Source organism: Budorcas taxicolor, chromosome 21 (genome assembly GCF_023091745.1).
Source record: "Budorcas taxicolor isolate Tak-1 chromosome 21, Takin1.1, whole genome shotgun sequence".
NCBI classification, from domain to species: domain Eukaryota; kingdom Metazoa; phylum Chordata; class Mammalia; order Artiodactyla; family Bovidae; genus Budorcas; species Budorcas taxicolor.
In genome coordinates this window covers 38,943,969-38,965,587 of record NC_068930.1, presented here as the reverse complement: position 1 = coordinate 38,965,587, position 21,619 = coordinate 38,943,969, and the positions used below count along the sequence as shown (strand labels likewise).

The 21,619-nt window shown below is 42.9% G+C and overlaps 1 protein-coding gene across 2 annotated transcripts in view; it reads left to right on the top strand.

Moving 5' to 3' along the window:
* Window positions 1-21,415, top strand: part of STXBP6 (syntaxin binding protein 6) — a 263,606-nt gene extending 242,191 nt beyond the window's left edge. For both annotated transcript variants that reach the window (XM_052659978.1, XM_052659977.1), the window contains exons 5-6: window positions 15,296-15,453; window positions 21,281-21,415. In XM_052659978.1, the coding sequence (XP_052515938.1) occupies window positions 15,296-15,453; window positions 21,281-21,304 (182 nt within the window). In that variant the 3' untranslated portion in view covers window positions 21,305-21,415. The remainder of the gene's footprint in view (window positions 1-15,295; window positions 15,454-21,280) is intronic.
* Window positions 21,416-21,619: the final 204 nt, after the last annotated feature.

Below are 21,619 nucleotides of genomic sequence, written 5' to 3'. Positions count from 1 at the left end.
GTCCATCTAGTAAATGATGGGTTTTTTCCCAGATCCATATGTCCTTTGCTTGGCCAGCATTACATAATCCTCCACCATGTCATTATTATACATTTATCTGATGTATGAGCATTAATAGAAACACAGAGATGCCTCATTACTATCTTCTTATAATTTATCAAGTTTCCAGCGCTTTCTGCTCCTAGCCTGTGTGATCTATTCTGAACAGATAGCCAGATTTCTAAAGAGGTGAATGCATTGACCATTGACACCCCTCAGTCCTCTCTGGAACAGTTTCTAATTCTTTTGGCTGACTCACAGTTTCCTATATTTACCTACTGCTACTGGCACAGATAAAGACTATATTTTTATCTGTATAAAGATTATAAATATAAAGGTTATATTTTTATATATAAATACATAGAAGAAATAAAATATACAAGTATTATAATAATCCTTACCTAATAAGATCAATAAAATAATATCCAATTATATTCATTTTTCAGATTTCAACTTCACTTTTGTACATTTAATATTAACTCAGCATTAACCAGTTATGGCTTCCACAAACTTATATAAAAGTATTGTAATTATTGTCCTCTTATAACTTCTATTGCTATTGATATTCTAACATCACAATTGATATCACAACTTGTCTGGAAGGACCCGCTTTAAACTGGCTTCTCTTTTCTTTTTGCACTAACCCTACCATCACTGAAGGTATCCTTGTTGTCTGTCCATAAGATATTTCAGATCTGTCTGTGTTTTCCTTGCCCCAAGGCACAGAATCCACTACTTTCCAAAGGACTTTGCTTTCTTCTAGCAGGAAAGAGCTCTAGCCACCAAAATCTAAATGCTCAGCTTGCATTAAGTATCAGTGTTGGGGGGGAAAAAAGTGCTACTGCCCATGTTTGGACACCCTTAGGGACAGAGCTGGACAGTGTTCCTTTGTTATTCACATTGATTTTTTCCAAAAATTTTTTATTATGTACTCTACCTGTAGTAAGAGACTGATGAAATCTTAATGATTTTTCTAAAATTTGTGAAGAAAAATTAGGCAGTCAATAGAGACTGGAGTCTGTTGGGGATGGCAGAGAAGTCATGTGGCAGTAGATAAGGAAGAAACACTTTAGCTGATTGTGTTGTATTATGAGTGTGCCAGCAAAGGACTGAGATATGAAAGGAGCATCATCAGGTGAACAGTATGGAAAGAAGAGCATGCTGTGTTAGAGAGCTGAGAGACCACTGGCAGGAGAACCACCCAGGCCCCTGGGCTGGTCTAGTATGAACTGATGGGGACTAGAAATAGAGTAGAGAGCTGGGTGAAGAGCCCTTGCTGAGATAAATGCTCTGGATGGCATAGAAACTTCAGTAGAGTATTATGCAGAGTTAGAGTTAAAGGTGAACTGAGTGTAGGATGCTAGATGGACAGAAGGGCTATTAACAGTGAATTCAGGAGGAGGAGAATGTCAGATGGAGAGTGAAGAGGGGAAGAATGGGCGAATTAGCCACTAATATTAAGCTAAGTTTTGAAAAGCAGACAAGTACAGATTGTGTCTGGCCCATGTTTATTCTACAATAAATCTGCTGAATGAATCAGATATTTCTAATACTGCAATGTATGTTAATTTCATACTGTACTACCAGTACCATAAGTATACATTTTATTTAATTCTCAAAGCAAGCTCTATGAAAAAGAGGTATACTGTTTTTATAGCTGTTGTGCTTATGAGAAAAACACAGGCTCATAGAGATTAAATAATTGACCTGAGGTCACAGTGCTAGTACGTGGCAGAGACAGACTCAAACCCAGACCTCTCTGACTTTATAGTTGTAACCAAAGAGGGAATGAAACTCATAGGGAGAATCAAAGTGATGGTGGAGGGAAGGGTAGAGATCAAGAAACAGTGTTATAGAAGCCAGGGAAAGAACAGTTTTTCAGTCAGCCCACTTGTGGTCCTGTGGCCAAGTGGAGGAAACAAAATAGGCAATAGACTTGATAAGTCACTGGTGAATTTAAGAGATGGTGTTAGGAGAGTAGGAGTGAGGGGAAGGCCAGTTTACTAAAAATGCAAAGTATATTCAGTAGGAGAGGTCACCGTGGGAGTAGACTCTTCCTTCAGCCATGTTCACGGTGAGTGAGGGTAAACAAGGAAAGATGAGCTGGAATAGAAAGCTCAGTGGAAAGACTCTTTACTGGCAGATGACCAAAGTTTCCTTCTTTAGTAATGGCTGAAGTGGAGTGTCAGCTGTGTGCCTAACACTGTTCTAAGTGTCCCACCTGTACAACCTCATTTATTCTTCACAACCATCTTTTGAGGTAGGTGCTAGACCAGCCCCCATGGCAGGTGAGGTATTTATTCAAGGCCACACAGCTAGCAAGCACCAGACTGCCCATGTTGAGCAGAATTTGTTTTGGCCAGCAACATTGTAGAGGGTTTTCAAATTGTATCTATCAGTTCAGTTCAGTCGCTCAGTCTTGTATGACTCTTTGCGACCCCATGAATCGCAGTACGCCAGGCCCCCCGTCCATCACCAACTCCCGGAGTTCACCCAAACCCATGTTCATCGAGTTGGTGATGCCATCCAACCATCTCATCCTCTGTCGTCCCCTTCTCCTGCCCTCAGTCTTTCCCAGCATCAGAGTCTTTTCCAATGAGTCAGCTCGTTGCATCAGGTGGCCCAAGTATTGGAGTTTCAGCTTCAACATCAGTCCTTCCAATGAATACCCAGGACTAATCTCCTTTAGGAGATTGGTTGGATCTCCTTGCAGTCCAAGGGACTCTCAAGAGTCTTCCCAACACCACAGTTCAAAAGCATCAATTCTTCAGTGCTCAGCTTTCTTTATGCTCCAACTCTCACATCCATACATGACCACTGGAAAAACCATAGCCTTGACTAGATGGACCTTTGTTGACAAAGTAATGTTTCTGCTTTTTAATATGCTGTCTAGGTTGGTCATAACTTTCCTTCCAAGGAGCAAGCATCTTTTAATTTCATGACTGCAGTCACCATCTGCAGTGATTTTGGAGCCCAGAAAAATAGTCAGCCACTGTTTCTCTATCTATTTGCATGAAGTGATGGGACCAGATGCCATGATCTTAGTTTTCTGAATGTTGAGTTTAAGCCAACTTTTTCACTCTCTTCTTTCACTTTCACCAAGAGGCTCTTTAGTTCTTCACTTTCTGCCATAAGAGTGGTGTCATCTGCATATCTGAGGTATTGATATTTCTCCTGGCAATCTTGTTTCCAGCTTGTGCTTCCTCCAGCCCAATGTTTCTCATGATGTACTCTGTATATAACTTAAATAAGCAGGGTGACAAAATACAGCCTTGATGTACTCCTTTTCCTATTTGGAACCAGTCTGTTGTTCCATATCCAGTTCTAACTGTTGCTTCCTGACCTGCATACAGGTTTCTCAAGAGCCAGGTCAGGTGGTCTGGTATTCCCATCTCTTTCAGAATTTTCCACAGTTTGTTGTGATCCACGGTCAAAGGCTTTGGCATAGTCCATAAAGCAGAAATAGATGTTTTTCTGGAAGTCTCTTGCTTTTTCGATGATCCAGCGGATGTTGGCAATTTGATCTCTTGTTCCTCTGCCTTTTCTAAAACCAGCTTGAACATCTGGAAGTTCATGGTTCACGTATTGCTGAAGCCTGGCTTGGAGAATTTTGTGCATTACTTTAGCAGCGTGTGAGATGAGTGAAATTGTGCGGTAGTTTGAGCATTCTTTGGCATTGCCTTTCTTTGGGATTGGAATGAAGACGGACCTTTTCCAGTCCTGTATCAGGACTTGAAATTATGGTTTTTAAAGTAAAAGGTACTCACTTCCGACTGTAATAAAAGCTGAAAGCTGTAGATCATACTTGGTTTATTGCCATACATACCAAAGACAGAGAACAAAATCAGTTTTACCAAATTTAGAGCCATTTTAGGTGGTTAACTTCAAAATAAAAGAGTTCCCTCTTTGAAGCTGCATTTCAGCCACCCTTCTGAGAAGAAAAGAGAACCATAAGAAATGTCCTTGAAATCTTTCTTATGATGCCCTGTAGCTCTTGGAAGAACATGTTTTTAAGGACCAAGTTTAAACAAATGCCGAAGGACTGGTGAATTTCTTTACATATCCTGAGTTTTAAGTGTTTAAAGGACATGAATAAAATCCTTAATGTTAACTCTTGCTGTTGAAAATATTGGGACAGTGAATTGAAAGGAGGGTATGAACTCATATCTTTTATAGGACAGGGAGGGGCCACTGGGCTTTCTCCTGAGTCGTTAGTGCACGCCTGTGACCTGGGAACAAGCTGAGGTTCCACTGAACTACTTCAACATTGCCAGCAGAAGAGAATTGCCTGATAGAATGGTCCATTCTTCTCCCTTTGATAGTGCCAGCAGTAGATAACTCCAAGGTCTCCTTCAAGTAGACTTTTGAGTTTATGGGTTTACAAAGTATTCCTGAGTGCTGAGTCCATTTTTCTTTGTCATCCAGCTGCAGGAAACAAACAAGTTTCATGGTCCCTGAAATTAGCCACCAACTTAAGACAAAAGATAATTCTGGAACTGCCACTCAGCATGCTATATCTGTTCTGCTGCCTCTATAAACCAAGCCTTTTCAATGTAATTATATGACTTGTACAACTATTGCTAAATTGATGAAGACAGCCTGGACTTATTTATTTTTTCCTCCTTTAACTTAGGAATCCGTATACTTTGTTGCAGCGTTTCCCAAAACAGATTCTGTAGAAATCCGCCCTACTAAAACAAACTATGCAAAAGGACCCTGTAAGTAAATATGCTGGGGAATTCTGCTAGCAGATCTTTCCTGCTGCCACCACCACCTCCTTTTGATTAACAACTTAACATTAGCATATTAAAAGTTTTCCAAAGTTCTGCAATAAAGGAACCAGATCAGCATTTCATAAAGTCATTCACGGCCCACTGTGTTTTCAGAGCTTTGAGGTCAACCCTCAGCTTCTATGTATTCAACTTTTTTAGTGTCCATATATGAGTGAAATCATGCAGGTTTTTTCCTTTCTGTGTCTTGCTTCCACAGGCAGGGAGGTGGGGGAACGGGGAAGGTGTTGGTCCAAAGGTACAAAGTTGAAGTTATGTAGGATGAATAAGTCTACAGATCTAATGCATAGTATGAGGACTTAGATGAATACTGGAAGTTTGCTGGAAGAGTGACTTCAGGTGTTCTCACCACAACAAAAATAAGAAAGGAAAAAATGGTACCTATGTGAGGAGATGTCTATGTTAATTAACTTCACTGCAGTTACCATCTCACTGTGTGTATGTATGTCAAATCATCACGTTGTACACCTTAAATATGTACAGTTTTTATTTTTAAAAATGATTTTTACAAATGAGCTTTGAGGTCAAGATCTGGGTGATCTTGAGCAAGCTAGCTCCCCTTCCTGAGCGCTTAATTGTAAAGTAGGGTAAAAATATAGTTCTGTACATGCACACAGCACGTAAGCATTCAGTGAATTGTAGCAGTTTCTGCAACTGGCTGATGTTCACACTGCCTCAGTGTCCAGCATGGGTTAACAACTGTTCCTTTTGGAAAGTTGCTATGATGGATCATAACCTGGATTTGTAATAAGATTTATCTGATGAGTCACTAATACCACACAAGTATGAATGAAATGTAACAGTTTGGAAGAATCTCCCATCTCAGAGGGGGATCCTAGAGGCTGTTCAACATTGAGATGCAGCTACGTGATTAATATTGATTAGTCGGTGTACTGTAGAAAGAACTTGGGAACTTGGTAATTTACCCAAGCTCTCAGGTAATTAATGGAGTCTGTGAATTAAGAACCAACTTGTTTTACTAGGTAGGACTTTGCATTTAATCACTCTGCAGATGTTAATATCATTATTATTTAAATTGCTGTTCATTTATGAAATGTTTAATACAAGTCACAGTCAGCCAAACCTCCTTGGAAATACCACTGAATTATGGAAATTGAGGTTCCTACTCATCTCAGGAAGGAGAATGATATGTACATGGTTCAGAGCAACTTTAGCACTGAGAAGGAACCCTGCCTTCCAGGAACCAAGCTTCCGTATGACTTTTCTTGTCTTTTGTTTATACGGTAAAAGATAGAGTTCTCGTGGTAGAGATGCTGAGCAATGAAGATTGGAAGTAAAAAAGGGAAAGAAAAAGCATCCGATGAATCCTACAGATTGGTATCTAAAAAAATTAATTTGAATGTCACTAATACTGGACCAGACTTAAGTGAACCTTAAAAATATTTTGGTCAAAAAAATTAATACTGTAGACAAGAATAGACTAGAAGGACTATTTACTCAAGGAATAAATTATTGTTGGATACTTTGATTATACAATATGAAGGTTATTAATGTTCCTGGCCTATTAACAGTTTCATATACTTGATCTCCCTGCCGTTATTTTATCTTATTAAAACCCAAATCCATTTTTTTTTTTCACAATTAGCTCTCCTTTCAGTTAGCTTGGATAAATGGGGCTTTCTTGTACAGTTATTCTTCAGTGGTTAGATTGATTATAGAATACAAACAGTCCATGCAAAATTATTATCAGATTTCAGTCTTAAAAGAGTGTCCTGGGATGACGATGTTTCCTCAGCTCTGAGTATAGATTGCCATAGGTTTATCAATCATTTATTTTTGAGATGATTTTCCTGCTCTCTCCAAATAGGATGAGCATTTTATATTTCAAATATCTACATATGTATTTGATGTAGGAAGTAGCTGATGAAAATTTTACTTAAATTACCTCTTTACTAGCTGTAGAATTAAGAGTTTTGATTACCAAAATACAACCTGAAGTCTAGAATGATATAAAGAAATTATAGTTGTTGGTGTGGTCTCTGTGCTTTAAAGAAACAAAACAAAACAAAACAAAAAACTTTCCTCCTCTCCTTTCTCTTCTGTCGTTGCTCTTCAATATACCATATTCTTTTTTCCCTCATTTTCCTATACATATAAGCGTCTTTTAATTGTGTTCAAACAGTAACTGAATATAATGTTAGCACTTTATCTCAAGTTACTTTCTGAGTAAAGTCTTCTCACTTAACATAAAAGATGCCCGCATATTTTTTTAAAGCACGTATTGAGTGGAACTGATGTGAATGCACCGTCAGTGAAGACTGGTCTATGCTCTATTCTCAGAGAGTATAATTCAAAGAGTAGTTGACATTATTTGCAGAGGTTGACAGCCTTCTCTCACACTGCTTGCATAAATTTGGGTATTAATATGCTTCCTGCCTATTTAGAGAGAATTACTGTTCAATCTGCCTCAGGAGACTGTTTTATTTCCAGATTAAACTCAGCACGATATCATGGGCCCCAACTTTTGAGTTAAGCATCCTTCCAGCACACTTAGCTGCACACTGCAAGTATACAAAGATCCAAGTGTCTCCTAGGAGACTTGAGACACTTAGCCCCAAGATAACAGAGAAGGAGACATGCAAACAAATGGGTGGGACTGTGCAATTTTTCCAAAGTTCTAGGGAGCAAATGTGGTCTTATGAAGGTGGAGGGACAAACATCCATTGAGCACCTGCAGGTACTTTACATACATCTTCATTTCCACAACTGCCACATGAGGTAGATGTTATAGATGAGGAAACGTAAGATCAGAAAATGTAAATCACTCCCTGAAAGGCATTCTGCCAATCTGTCAACATAACAGTGCATGCACAGAGCATGCACTCAAATGAATAGTTTTCAACCCTGAATGAGTCTTTCAGGGAAGCAGTTTTCAGCATGCAACAAGATCCTCAAAAAACATGTATGTCCTTTAAACCAGCAGTTTAATCTCTAGGAATTATCAGATATGGACAAAGGTTGTGTGTGTGTATGTAAATGCAAGAAAGTACTGTAGCCTTATCTTAAAAAATAAAACTTTCCAAATAATTAGTGATACTGAACATCTTTACATGTGCCTGCTGGCCATCTGTATGTCTTCTTTGGAAAAATGTCTATTCAGAACTTCTGCTCATTTTTAAATCAGAATGTTTGTTTTTTTATCATTATCAAGTTGTATGAGTTCTTGACATATTTTCTGTATTAACTTATCAGATATATGATTTGCAAACATCTTTTCCATTCAGTAAATTATCTTTGTGGGTTTTTTTTTTTTTTATGATTTCCTTTGCTGTGCAGAAGCTTTTGGGTTTGATGTAGTCCCATTTAATTTTGCTTGTTTCCATTGCCTGAGGAGACATATCCAAAAAGATATTGCTAAGACCAATGTTAAAGAACATACTATGTTTTCTTCTAGGTGTTTTATGTTTCAGGTCTTACATTCAAGTCTAATCCATTTTGAGTTGATTTTTGTTTGTGGTATAATATAGTGGCCTAGTTTCAGTTTTTCGCATGTGGCTGTCTGGTTTTCCCAGCACCATTTTTATGAAGAGACTGTCATTCTCTGTTGCATGTTCTTTGTTGTATAATAAGTTGTTCATGTATGTATGGATTTGTTTCTGGGCTCCCAGCTTCCTTCCAATGATCTGTATGTCTGTTTTCCTACCAATACCACACTGTTCAATTACTATAGCTTTGCAGTATAATTTTAAATTGGGGACCGGGATACCCCCAGCTTTGTTCTTTGTTTTTAGAATTTCTTTGGCCATCTGGGGTCTTTTGTGGTTCCATACAAACTTCAGAATTTTTTTTGTTCTGTTTGTGCGAAAAATGCCATTGGGCTTGCATTTAACCTGTAAATTCCTCTAGGTAACGGCTTTTTCAACAGTGCAATTCTTCCAGTCCATGAGCATGGAGTATCTTTCCTTGTCTTTGTGTCTTCAGCTTCTTTCAAAAGGGTCTTCCAGTTTTCAATGTCTAGATCTTGTACTGCCTTTGTTAATCTTATTCTGAGGTATTTTATTCTTTCTGTTGCAATGGTAAATGGTAAGTGGGCTTGTTTTTCTTAATTCTACTAGTTGTTTAGGAAAATTTAAATTAAAATCACAGTGAGATATCTCATGCCCATTAGAATGGGTTATTTTCAAAGAGGTGAGAAGTAAGTGTTAGAGGTGTGGAGAAAAGGAGCTCTTTATGCATTGTTGTTGTATGTAAATTGGTGTCACTGTGGAAAACAATATGGAGAATTCTCAAAAAATTAAGAATAAACCACCATATGATCCAGCTATTCCATTTCTGGCTACTTATCTGAAGAATATGCAAACACTAATTCAGAAAGATATATGCACTCCTGTGTTCATTGCAGAATTATTTATAAAGCCAGGACATGGTGAATAAATGGATAAAAAAGGTATGGGGGGTGTGTGTGTGTAGGCAATGGAACTCAGCTATAAAAAAATGAAATCTTGCCGTTTGTGACAACGCAAATGGACCTTGAAGGTGTTCCACTAAGTAAAATAAGTCAGGGAAATACAGATACAACATAATTTCACTCCTATGTGGAATATTTAAGTTAAAAAGATTTTTTTAACAAATGAATAAACCAAAATGAAAACAAAGAACAGAGTAGTGGTTACCAGTGAGGACGGTGAAATGGATAAAGGGGGTCATCTGTATGGTGACAGATGGAAAGTAAACTTCTGATGATGAGCACACTACCCTGTGTACTGAAGTTGAAATATAATAGTGTGCATGTGAAACATGAATAAATATGTAAGGAGGGAAGGAAAGAAAGAGCAAACACTTTTAGACATGTACTCACTATCAAAAAGGGAAACAATTGTTAGGAAACGGTTGTTTCCTGACACTGTTGAAAGGGAAACAACAGTGTGAGGTAGCCATTACAAATAGTATTTTCAAAGAATTTTTTATGACATGGGAAAGTATGCACAATAGGATATAGTACTAAACATACAGTATGGTCTCAACCCTGGTTTAGAAAGATATATACAGAAAAATTACCAGAACAAAATGTACTATAAATGTAAATGTGGTTATCTCTAAAGAACTGAATATTACACAATTTTATTGCCTTTTTATAGTAATATGTATTCTAAATTTTCTGTAGTAAGTTTTTTTTTAGCTTGTAATAATAAGATGTTTTCTTTTGTATTGTGGATTTAAGAAATGCTTTAGGAACTGCTCTACTGAAGTCTCCATTCCATACAGTTAATGCAGACTGTATTACTAACCTCAGATACAGGAACATTCCCATGGAGAGCCAGTATAACAGTAAGTCAGAGAACTGGCTCTGGAGCTGGGCTTCCTGGGTGCAAAACCTAGCTCTGCTCCTCACTTACTGTGTGATCCTTGGCGCATTGCTCACCCTCTCTGTGTCCACTGGTGCTCCCATCTATAAAAATAGGATCAATAATGTGCCATCATGTAAGGTTGTTGTGAGGAACAGATTTTAGTAAGTGCGTAGAGCATAGTAAGTATTCAGTCAACTGTTACTTTTGCATTGGATTTAAAAGCTATTGCTATTTTTATACCTTATAGTTGTTTATTTTAAAGCTGGCAACCCACTCCAGTGTTCTTGCCTGGAGAATCCCAGGGACGGGGGAGCCTGGTGGGCTGCCGTCTATGGGGTCGCACAGAGTTGGACATGACTGAAGCGACTTAGCAGCAGCAGCAGCAGCAACAACATATTTTTTAATATAAACTCTCTCTTTACTATAGCAGAAGCATTCCCCTTTTTGCATTTTGTTGTTGACTTAATTCACTGAACTCTTGACAGCACCTCTAGCTGCATTAGACACAGACTAAATCCTTAGTCATTTGGCAAGTTTAGGATTTTAGGACCTAGTTAGATCATGTAACAGCATCAATCATGTGTCCAAGCTTCTGCTAAGCCGTGGAGAAATCATTAGAAGGGTGATATATTTTTCCTGCTCTAAGTCAGCCAACATTTTTTAGTGTTTCCTGTATTCTGTGAAAGGACTCCCCTGGTGGCTCAGACAGTAAAGCGTCTGTCTACAATGCGGGAGAACCGGGTTCGATCCCTGGGTTGGGAAGATCCTCTGGAGAAGGAAATGGCAATCCACTCCAGTACTATTGCCTGGAAAATCCCATGGACAGAGGAACCTGGTAGGCTACAGTCCATGGGGTCGCAAAGGGTTGGACACAACTGAGTGACTTCATTTACACTTTACACTTTATATTCTGTAAATACAGAAGTGAGAAAGGCCCCTGCTTCAAGGAGATCACAGTAGATACCCAACAATTACATGCATTATAAGAAATGCATCATTTGAAATAGACACAGTCTTATAATGTGTATTCTGGGGGCAACAATGATTTAGGATGGGCTAAACATGACAAGCTTTCCTATGAAAGAGCTCTGAAGTATATTGAAGCACATAGAAGTAAGTGGGAAGGCTAAGATGAGAAGCAGCGGTAGCAGTAAGCATGAAAGCATACAGGTAAAAGACGCATTATACTATGAAAATTTAGGTAACTTGGCAAAGCATGGGATTGGGGATTGCTAGATAGGAGAAAAAATTTGAGATTCTAAGAGATGAGCTGAAAGAGATTGGCAGGGGAGAGGTCTCATTTATATCTTGAAATCAGTGAGAAGATGGTAACAAATTTGCCTTTTTAAAAGTTTTCAGTAAAAATGTATGGAAGATGGATCCAAAAAGGTGTGGGGTTACCTAAGGAGAGAAGGCTGTTGCTGTGATTCCGAAGGCAAGAGGGACTGGATCAGTATACAGAGATAAGGAAGATAGCAAAGAGGGCAGAGAGTAGCAAGCTGGACAGCAAATGACCTTTAGCGTGTGTGGTAAAAGCAAGGGAGAAATCCGGACTCAACTCCCAGATTTCTGATTTGAGGAGTCAGTGGGGTAACTGACTGAGCAGGGGACCCCAAAGGGAAAACAGGTGTGATAATGGGGTCAGGTGTAGACATACTAAATTCAAGACTGCTTTGGGTGACTCATCTGGAGTTGCCTGGTAAGAAAACATGGATCTGGAGTCTCAGCAGCATAACCTAGGGGAAAAAAAAACCAGAAATTTGGTCATTGAAGCTGTGAGCTGAGTCAGCTGTGAGCTGACTCTCCCAGGGAGAGTCTGCAGAAAGAGCAAGAGTAGAGGGCCAAGGACAGAACCCTGGGGTTATAGCATTCGCAAGTCCTCAGAGAGAAGAGAGGAAGACAGCAGGAGGAGGAAGGTTCAAGATGTAGGGTATGATCAGGAGGGTCAAAGGGCGCCCTAGGGGGACTGATAATCCAGCCCGGAAGTCACTGCATCTACAGGTGAAGAAATGAGGTGGAAGAACTGCCCATGACTGTACTTGACCAGTCACCTAAGGAGGTTAGAGACAGTTCCCAGGAAGTTGAGAGTGGAATTGACTTGAAGCTAGAGAAAGGCAATGGGGCTTCACCAAGCCTGCAATATGGGTAGAATTGAAGCCAGGAGAGGACATTTCAGCTGGGGTGATGAGACTTTCCAGTCCATCCTCGTGGCTGAAAATAACTGAAGGTGGATTTATGTATTGATAGTGGTCGGCAGTATTATCACTGAATAATGAAGACAGCATTTGGTTCTCTTTTAGTTATAACACCTGCTGGTTAAACAGTATCATATAAAACTGGGTGCAGTACTGACCTGATATCTTGTACAAAGTTAAGGAAGTTGCGACAGGAATGCACTGTGGCTTCTGCAGAGCAGATTCATTCAAGGAGAGTCTAACTTTGAGGGCATCACGAGGGTCAGTTTGATGGGAAAAAAACTATCCAGTATGGTTATATGCCCTCTTAAATTTTTGGTGCCTAGTGTAATTCGCTCAATTGTGTCCAACTCTTTGCGACCCCATGGACTGTAGCCTGTCAGGCTCCTATCTATGTCCATGGAATTCTCCAGGCCAGAATACTGGAATGGGTTGCCATTCCCTTCTCCAGGGGATTTACTCAAGCCAGGGATTGAACCTGGTTCTCCTGAATTACAAGCAGATTCTTTACCATCTGAGCCACCAGGGAAGCCCCCTACCAAATTTTTGGTAGCTAATTCTAAAAGTCCCTTTGGTTTAATGTAGCTGTTCCTGGCTATGCCCTACCCCATCTTTTCTCTAGCTTCTGGTTGCTGAGCTGTGGGCATGCGGAAGGAAGAAGGAAGGGAAGAAGACCTTCTTGTGCCCCCTTCCCCACCCCTCTGCACCTTCAGTTCTTTTTCCATCTTCTCATTCCATCTCTTTGGCTTCTTCTTGCTAGGGAGCACTTGGCTTGCAATGCAGCTCAGGTGATAACTCTTCATTTACCAAAAAGAATATCTTTATGGCAGAAACAGGCAGGTGTTACCTTGGGAAATAACTTGTCACAACCTATCTATGCTGGTCTGTTCACAACTCGGTCACAGTGATGGTTTTCTGTGACTGATGCCATACCTGCAAAGAGGAAGGTACAGAATAAGGAAAAGTCATTGGGAAACCAGGTTCTAGGGCTCGTTATGTCACTTCCCTGGTGATTTGATCTCGTGGAAGTCACCGAACCTCACCTAGCCTCAGCCTTCTCAGTAAAGGTTTTGTGACAATCAAATGAGACAATATTCGTAAAGATGTGTTCTGATTGCAGAATACTGTTCAGCTATTCAGTGGAGAAAGTGTTAGTCACTCAGTTCTGTCTGACTCTCTCTGACCCCATGGACTATAGCCCGCCAGGCTTCTCTGTCCGTGGAGTTCTCCAGACGAGAATAATGGAGTGGGTTACCATTGCCTTCTCTAGGGGATCTTCCGACCCAGGAATCGAACCCAGGTCTCACGCAGTTGCAGGCATGACCATCTGAGCCACCAGGGAAGCCCAGGGCTGTAATCATACCCATGATATGAAAGCAAAGGGAAACCAGATTTCTCCTCTTAAATCTGTTCTGAAGACCTCAGCCTTCCATTCCAACCCAGTATTTAATCAGTTTCTCCAGAGCCACATCTCTTCTGTTCCCTACTAATCTGTGCTGACGTATCTTGGCTCCTGTGGTGGGTGATGCATCTGAGTAGCATCAAGTTAACTCCATTCTCCTCCCCTTAGTGCATGGTGGATGCCCTTGAAATCCACCCCTAAAGAAGAAAAATGGAAAAAGTGCTTCCTGTGGGTCAGGCACTTTCTTTGCCTGAGATCCTTTTCCACAAACCACAGGCCGTTCCCACAGAGGAGAAATTAGGAAGCCTTTGCAGTTGAGACCCATGGAAATTACATTTCTATTAAAAGTTGTCTGTGGCTCAATGTATTCATTCCAGATACAAAGTTAAATGATGTAATAAACGTATTCAAAGACGTAAAGCTATTACATAAAATGCCATTTAAATATCTTCTACTCGGTGTTAACAAAATACAGCTATAAATCTCCTTTGGTTGTAATTTTGCAAGTTGCTAGGTCTCAGAGGGTTACACATCTGCTGGTTCTTCACTGCTGAATTCTCTTTTCTAGTCCTGGTACGTGGGATGTCAGGGATGCATAACCATCTGAAATGTGATGATGTTTTCAACTTTCTCGGTGTCATCGCTCATGAGTCTGGGAGTGCTGAGTCCCTTCTAGGGCAGGTTGCCCTCAGTTTTCTACCTGCAGGCTCTGCGCAGGGCTGAGGGCCCCGTATTTCATATACTTGAGATTAGAGGCAAAGAGGACCGACCAACCAACCAGGCCATGGCTCGGGATTCAAGGTTAGGAACTGACATATCTCCTGTGAACTCTGATCCACAGCTTCTTGCATGGGGCCGTACATTTAGGGAGGAAGGGGTAGAACAGAAGGGAAGAGTTGAAAAACACAGAGCATCGTATCTAGGGACATTCAGGATCCCCAGTTTTCCTGTGGTGATTCACTTAAACCCAGCTCAAGAGGAAATGCTCATACGATCTAGATATGTCTCACTGAACTTGCCTCATTCTCTGAACTTGTTAGAATTTCCATCAGTTCCTAAATCCAGATGGACCCCATCCTCCTGAGCCCCACCAGACAGAATAGAATGGAAATGAGTGCTATCAGCATCAGCGTGCAGAGAAGCCTTCAGCACTTGCCCAGGTCCTGCAGGCAGTGGGTATTCTTCCTCCAAGTGCATCGGTCAGTCCAAGTCAGAAGGAAAGCCGACTCGTTTCATAGACCCTCCAAGCCTTTCCAGAGTCTGACCCACCTTGCTTGCTTCCCAGGTGGCGCTAGTGGTAAAGAACCCACCTGCCAATGCAGGAGACGGAAGACACTTGGGTTCGATGCCTGGGTCGGGAAGATCCCCTGGAGGAGGGCATGGCCACCCACTCCAGCGTTCTTGCCTGGAGAGTCCCATGGACCGAGGAGCCTGGCGGGCTACACATGGGGTTGCAAAGAGTTGGACACAACTGAAGTCACTTAGCAGCACCCGCGGAGCGGATACTGTCATTGCAGGTCAGCCAAGTTAGTGTCTGATGCTTTTGCTGTCCTCTTTCAGGAAACAGCATCCTCCATTCAGCGGCTGACAGCGTGACCAGCGCAGTACAGAAAGCGAGCCAGGCCTTGAACGAGCGCGGGGAGCGGTTAGGCCGTGCAGAAGAGAAGACAGAGGACTTGAAGAACAGCGCCCAGCAGTTTGCGGAAACTGCACACAAGGTGGGTCTCTCCGCACAGCGGAGCACTCAGCTCTGGGCGGTCAGGGAGCTTCGGGGCCCAAAACTTTCTATCAATATGTTTGCCATGCTGCTGCTGCTGCTGCTAAGTCACTTCAGTCGTGTCCAACTCTGTGTGACCCCATAGACGGCAGCCCACCAGGCTCCTATGTCCCTGGGATTCTCGAGGCGAGAGTACTGGAGTGGGTTGCCATTTCCTTCTCCAATGGTTGCCATGATGAGGTACAAAACTGGGCCTTTTTTCTTTTTTTGTCCCTGTGTACAATTCCCTTCTGCTACTTCATAAGCTGTGTGTGCGGTGGAAGAGTTCTCTCACGTATTTGGTTATCTCCTTTCTCCTGGCTTCATCCCTGACTCTGACCCCATATCTTTGGGAACTGTGGATCATCCTTAGGTCCGACCCAGAAGTTTAAGGCTCTAGTTTCAGGGAACAGGATGTCGGTGGGGGTCTCAGAATATCCCTCCTCTGTTGGCCGGGGCTTGAAAGAGGACTGTGGGCTCTTGTGCTTACTTTTCCATGCTGTTCCTTTCTGGTCACAAGCCTAGCATCCTGTGTTCTCATCTCTCTACCATATAAAAAGCAAACTCTAGTCCCAGGGCACCTCAGGGCTGGTGTCCCCTGCAGAGAGGCCTTGGACCTCTAAGGCTGACTGATACAGAGCTGCCTGCAAAATTTCCACCGGCCTCTGGGTGCAGAGAATGGCCTTTCACACATACCTCGGGTATACACATTCACACACGCACTGAAAATGATGCGCCTTTCAGAAAGGGAAGTTGTTATTGGCAGCCAGCTATCTAAGGCAGTCACAAACGACGGGAAAGAGAGGCCCTGCTGGTCAGGTGATAAAGAGGATTTATTACTGTTCTTGTGCTTTGGATCAAAGGGCAGTTCTTTTCTGGCTGGTGATTTGAATTGGGGTTTCCAGAAACGTCTGCTGATAATGGTTGGCGTGTCAGAGACATGATCTGGCCTTTCAAGATAGGCTTTTCAGGTGACCTTTAGGGGAAGAAAAAAATGAATTTGCTTCAAAGGAAAAGCCCACTTTTGCTGAGAAAACAGAAATGGACAACCTGAAAGTAACAGGAACCATCTTCCCAGCCGAGCTGGGCTGGCCTCTTCCCAAAGCTTAAGCCCAGGCCCCACCGTGGACCCAGATCCGTGTGGCTGCATCTTGCCTTCCCTTGTACCCCTTTTCAACAGACCTGTCTTGTGGTTTCACGACAGCATCTTACTGTACTGCACCCCTGCTGGGGGCCAGAGCCTGGTTTGCCATGGCTGTCACAGAGGGAACGAGCTCAGAATTATGGTTCCCTTCACCCCTTCTGCAGCCTTCACAATAGAGAAATAATGATGGAGTGGAGAAGCTAGAATTTCCGCCCCCAACTGCATTTATAGCAACAGCAACTGTAGTGATTTAAGGGAGGGAAGGGCAGTGAAAGTCTGGGGAAACACGTAAACAGTGTTGATTTCAAGGCTAAAGGGAAGTATTTTTTAATTGTCTTCAACTGTGGGAAGGGGGTGATATTGTAGCACTTCTCTCTTGTGTCTTGTCCTACAGAAAAGAACACTCAGTAGTGCACTGATACCATTCTGCTAAAACAAGAGTTAAGGTTACTGATTAGATAATGAACCAGGTTACCAAGGAAGTCTGTGAAATCGCTCTTCTGATGCAGAATAGACAATACCTGGAGGTCATCCATGTCAGTACCCACCTCAGAGAAGGTCATGCCGACCTGGGGTTGGATAACCTAAGCAGACGGCCAGAATTCTTGGCCCTGCTCACCGGGTTTCCCTGATGATACTGTGGCCAAGTGTGCTAGGTGGTTGGGAAGGCAGTATGGTGTGTAGTTAACATCTGCTGTTTGATTTACCACCTCAGTGACCTTGGGCAAGGGCTTAATTTCTCTAAACCTGTGTTTCCTCATCAGTAAGGACTTCTACCTAAAAATAGTGCCTTTCTCCTGAAGTGTTGAGAGAACTGAATGCATTCAAACCTATAAATCGGTTAGCACAGTACCTGGTGCATGTAAATCTTAACTGATATTAATTATAATTGTTTCCATAAGAAATGGTTTCTGCTGAGCCTGCTCTAATCCATTGTTGCATGATGAACACTGGCAGGGGGGGTTGGAGAAATGTGACTGAGGACCCCAGCACAGGGATGGGGAGGGACTGGTGGTGAAGATCTGTGCCCTCCAGCGTGGGGTGGGAGGGCCTCCTGCTGAATGCAATGCCAACACTTTCTAAACCCAGAGCAGCCCTTAAGAAGGGGACCTGTCAGAACAGAAACTGATTAGGCCACCAAAGGCACAGGGGTCCCTGGCTTTGACCACTGGGAGGATTGGCGCCAGCTAGTTACCTGCTTCCATGGAGAAGACGCAGGAGGGGGGCAGTCTCCACTTACTTTGGTTTCCCCTTCTGTGAGTGGCGTAAGGGTGGGGGCACCGCTAGTGTCTGTTAGTGTGCTTGAGGGAGTGTGAGAGACACTATGATAACCAGACTTGCAGTTTTCTAAAACTGGGGATGCGCTGATGAATCACCGGCATTGGCAGTATTCCTAACGAGGAGGTTGACCTCTTTAGATAAGGTGTGGCTATTTTCCCAGGGACTAGGACTCCTGATTTGTCCCATGGCGTAGGCTGACCATGAAGATGTCATTTTGCTGGCCGAGCCTCTGCCAGGCCTGCTGGTGAGGAGAGTTCAGGAGTGGAACCCAGGCCTTCCACACCCCAAACGTGGCTGTGTTGACTCAGAAAGTATGGGGTGTGTTTAGCAGTCAGGACACAGTGCTCATGTCAGAGCCCTGACAAGAAGGGCAGTTCTGGGTGAGCATTGCTCTGGGCTCCCTGGTTGAACAAGGATATGCCACCTCGGCTGGAGAGGAGGGCACGCTTTCCGGGTGGATTGCAACAGAAGAGCATTTCTGGCTTTTTCCGCTTACCCAGGTACATTAGAGAGTGGATCACTTTTGCAGGACCCTGCCATCGAGATACGTGGGTGTTTGTCTCCTGTAGAGACGATGGAAATGCGTCTGCACCCCTCTCTTCCCCCAGCTCTGTTCAGCCTGGCTTGGGGAAGCGTGGTTCCTTCCTGAGCTATGAGCTTGGCACAGCCTCGGACCTTAGGAAAGTCCATTTCAGCCACAAAGCAGGCCTGGTCACTCTCCGCGACTTCAAAAAGCACAGCGGTGCAGTGTGTGCCGTGCTTTGATGCCTGCCTCGGCTGGTGAGTCAGCAGGCGAGAGCGATACCCACACCTAGGCATCCTCAGATGACATTTCCTGCAGGAAAGAACAGTGATCTGCCCTGCTCTGCACAAGCCCACATTTGTGGGGGAGCGAGTGGCAAGTGGCATTTCCCTCCCTGGCAGGGAATGACTGCCTCTGTCTCTACTCCAGTCAGCTGCTCCCTGTGCATCTGAGCCAGAAGGGACCTCAGGAGTCCAGGCCTCTTAAAGAGTCCCCCTGTATGGGCTTCCCTGGTGGCTCAGATGGTAAAGAATCTGCCTGCAATACAGGACATCCGGGTTCAATCCCCAGGAGAAGGAAATGGCTACGCATTCCAGTATTCTTGCCTAGAGAATCCCATGGACAGAGGAGCCTGGCAGGCTACAGTTCATGGGATTGCAAAGAGTCGGACATGACTGAGGGACTAACACTTTGACTTTCTTTATGAGTAAGAATATTTTCTATTATTATTACTGTTATCATTATTATTTAGATGGAGTCATTTACACAGCTTGGAAAGAGAAAGCTTTCCATGAGATAAGAAAACAGAATATAGCAAAAGGAAATTTTTAACTTACCCTATACATTAATTCATAAGCATTTGAGTTGGAGATATTTATAGACACAGGCTTCCCTTGTGGCTCAGCTGGTAAAGGATTCTCCTGAAATGCGGGAGATCTGGGTTCGATCCCCAGGTTGGAAAGATCCCCTGGAGAAGGGAAAGGCTACCTACTCCAGTATTCTGGCCTGGAGAATTCCGTGGACTGTATAGTTCATGGGGTCACAAAGAGTTGAACACAACTGAGCAACTTCACTTACTTTCATAGACACGAGGGAAACTGAGGGACAGAGTGCTTGTGACTTTAGAGCTAAAGGTCATAAACACATCTGTGCTTATGGAAAGCACCTGCCTTCCATATTCTAAAGTTTCTAACTCCCAGGAAATTAAAGAAAAAAAACAAAATGAGGTAGAATGGAAATGATGCCACTTTATGCAGAAATACCTCAAATAGCAAAACGTGCAAACCAGCTGTATTTCTGTGAAACTGAACTGGCACGCCCCACCCGGCTGGGGCTCCCCTTAGCGCCAACCCCAGCTGCATGAGAGAGGTAACCGGGCTGGTTGAGTAGCAGCACGCTCGCTGCTGAGGATGAATGACTGCGTAAATTGGCACAAGCCCAGTAGCTGAAGGTTAATAGCTCAGTGAACAACAAGACAGCAGCTCTGATCAAATATTTATGGTTGGTATTCATTATGCACAACACTTAACAGCTCTGTGTTGATTTGAATGATTCGCATTGCTAAATAATGTATTAAAACTAGAGACAGAGCAAGAAGTGGAGGCCTTACAGTGGAGGGGCTCCGAAGGTGGCTGGAGAGTGGGACGGATCAGAGGAAGAGTCCTGGATCTGCCATTGCTACCCACCGTATTTCCTGGACTATCAGCTCGTGGAGGTCAGGAGTTAGGAGCCACTGCCATCTTCTTGGCAAAAACCCACAGCACTTAGCACAGCAGTGGTGTCCAACTCTTTGAGATCCCATGGACTGTAGCTCGCCAGGCTCCTCTGTCCATGGGATACTCCAGGCAAGAATACTGCAGTGGGTTGCCATTCCCTTCTCCAGGGGATCGTTCCGATCCAGGGATCGAATGTGGGTCTCCCACATTGCAGGCAGATACTTTACCATCTGAGCCACCAGGAAAGCCCCCGGGTAGAGATTAATTTAACAATGTAACTACCTCCAGTCCAGCTCCAACCCCAGGGATTAATCCCTAATATCAAACTCTATAGACCCCCAAGGAATCACAATTCAGCTTCCACCCTGCCCCCTGCTTCACGTCAGTGTACCGGCTCCTTGGAAAGGATCTGGCTAAGGAAGGCAATGTCAGATTTAATTTTCTGTTTTGTACCTGCATACGTTTCCTTAAATACATCATCATGGGCTCCAGCTGGGCTTGGGAAACTATTTAATGATGCAGTGGTATTTGGTGTTTCCATTTTTAAAGATCTAACATTTCAATGAACCACATTTTTCAAATACCAGAGGGAGCAGCAAGTCAAGGTTTGAATTTGATCTATTGTTCAGTCCTGGTTGGTTACGCAGTCTTAGTTGTCAAGTGCCTCAACCTGGTTGAACGGCCAGGATATTATGTGGATTATTGCAGATTGTTTCTCTACAGTTGGTGATTTGTCAGTAAATACTTGAAACTGAAGAGTGGTCTTCCTGGATAACTAGTAACCTGGAAGCCCAGACGCCTTTGTTGCTTTGCTAGGGTGGGTCACTCATTCTGCCTATACTTTGCCTCTTCCGTTTGCTCCTTCAGTGGCAGGAAGGAATGCCACAGAGCACCACCCTACCTGGACACCTGCACCAACAACCGTGCTGTAAGGAGTGAAGCTGCAGTGCTCGGTGGACTGTGTCGGGAGTGTTGCATGTTTCCTTGGCGCCACTGCGAACAGGAGTGGTGATCTGCCGCAGCAAATAAAATATTGGTGCTGCTGCTCAGCGTGGATTTGGGAAAGAAGCAACCAGTGCACTCTCCCCACTGCTAACATCTCACATTTGTCCCTTTCTCTCCTTAGCTTGCCATGAAGCACAAATGTTGAGAAACTGCCTCTCCCAGAGACCTCTTAAGAGAAACTGAAGTTTGTTCAGCAGTTTTTACAAGAAACTCCGGACCTCCGCTTGCTTCTCCAGCCCCCAACCCCCACCAAATTATGGACATTTAGATTGTTTTTCCTTTTCAGATGTTAATATGAGAGAAAAGATGGTGTGTTTATATTAATACATTTCCCTGATAATCTTGCTAAGAAATGCTGCATAGTATCAGCTTCATTTTTTTTCTGACTGTGTGTATGCGTGTGTTCGTATGTGTGTTTTTTTTAAGGGGTTTTTTTTTTTTTTTGGTAGTTTGAATATGA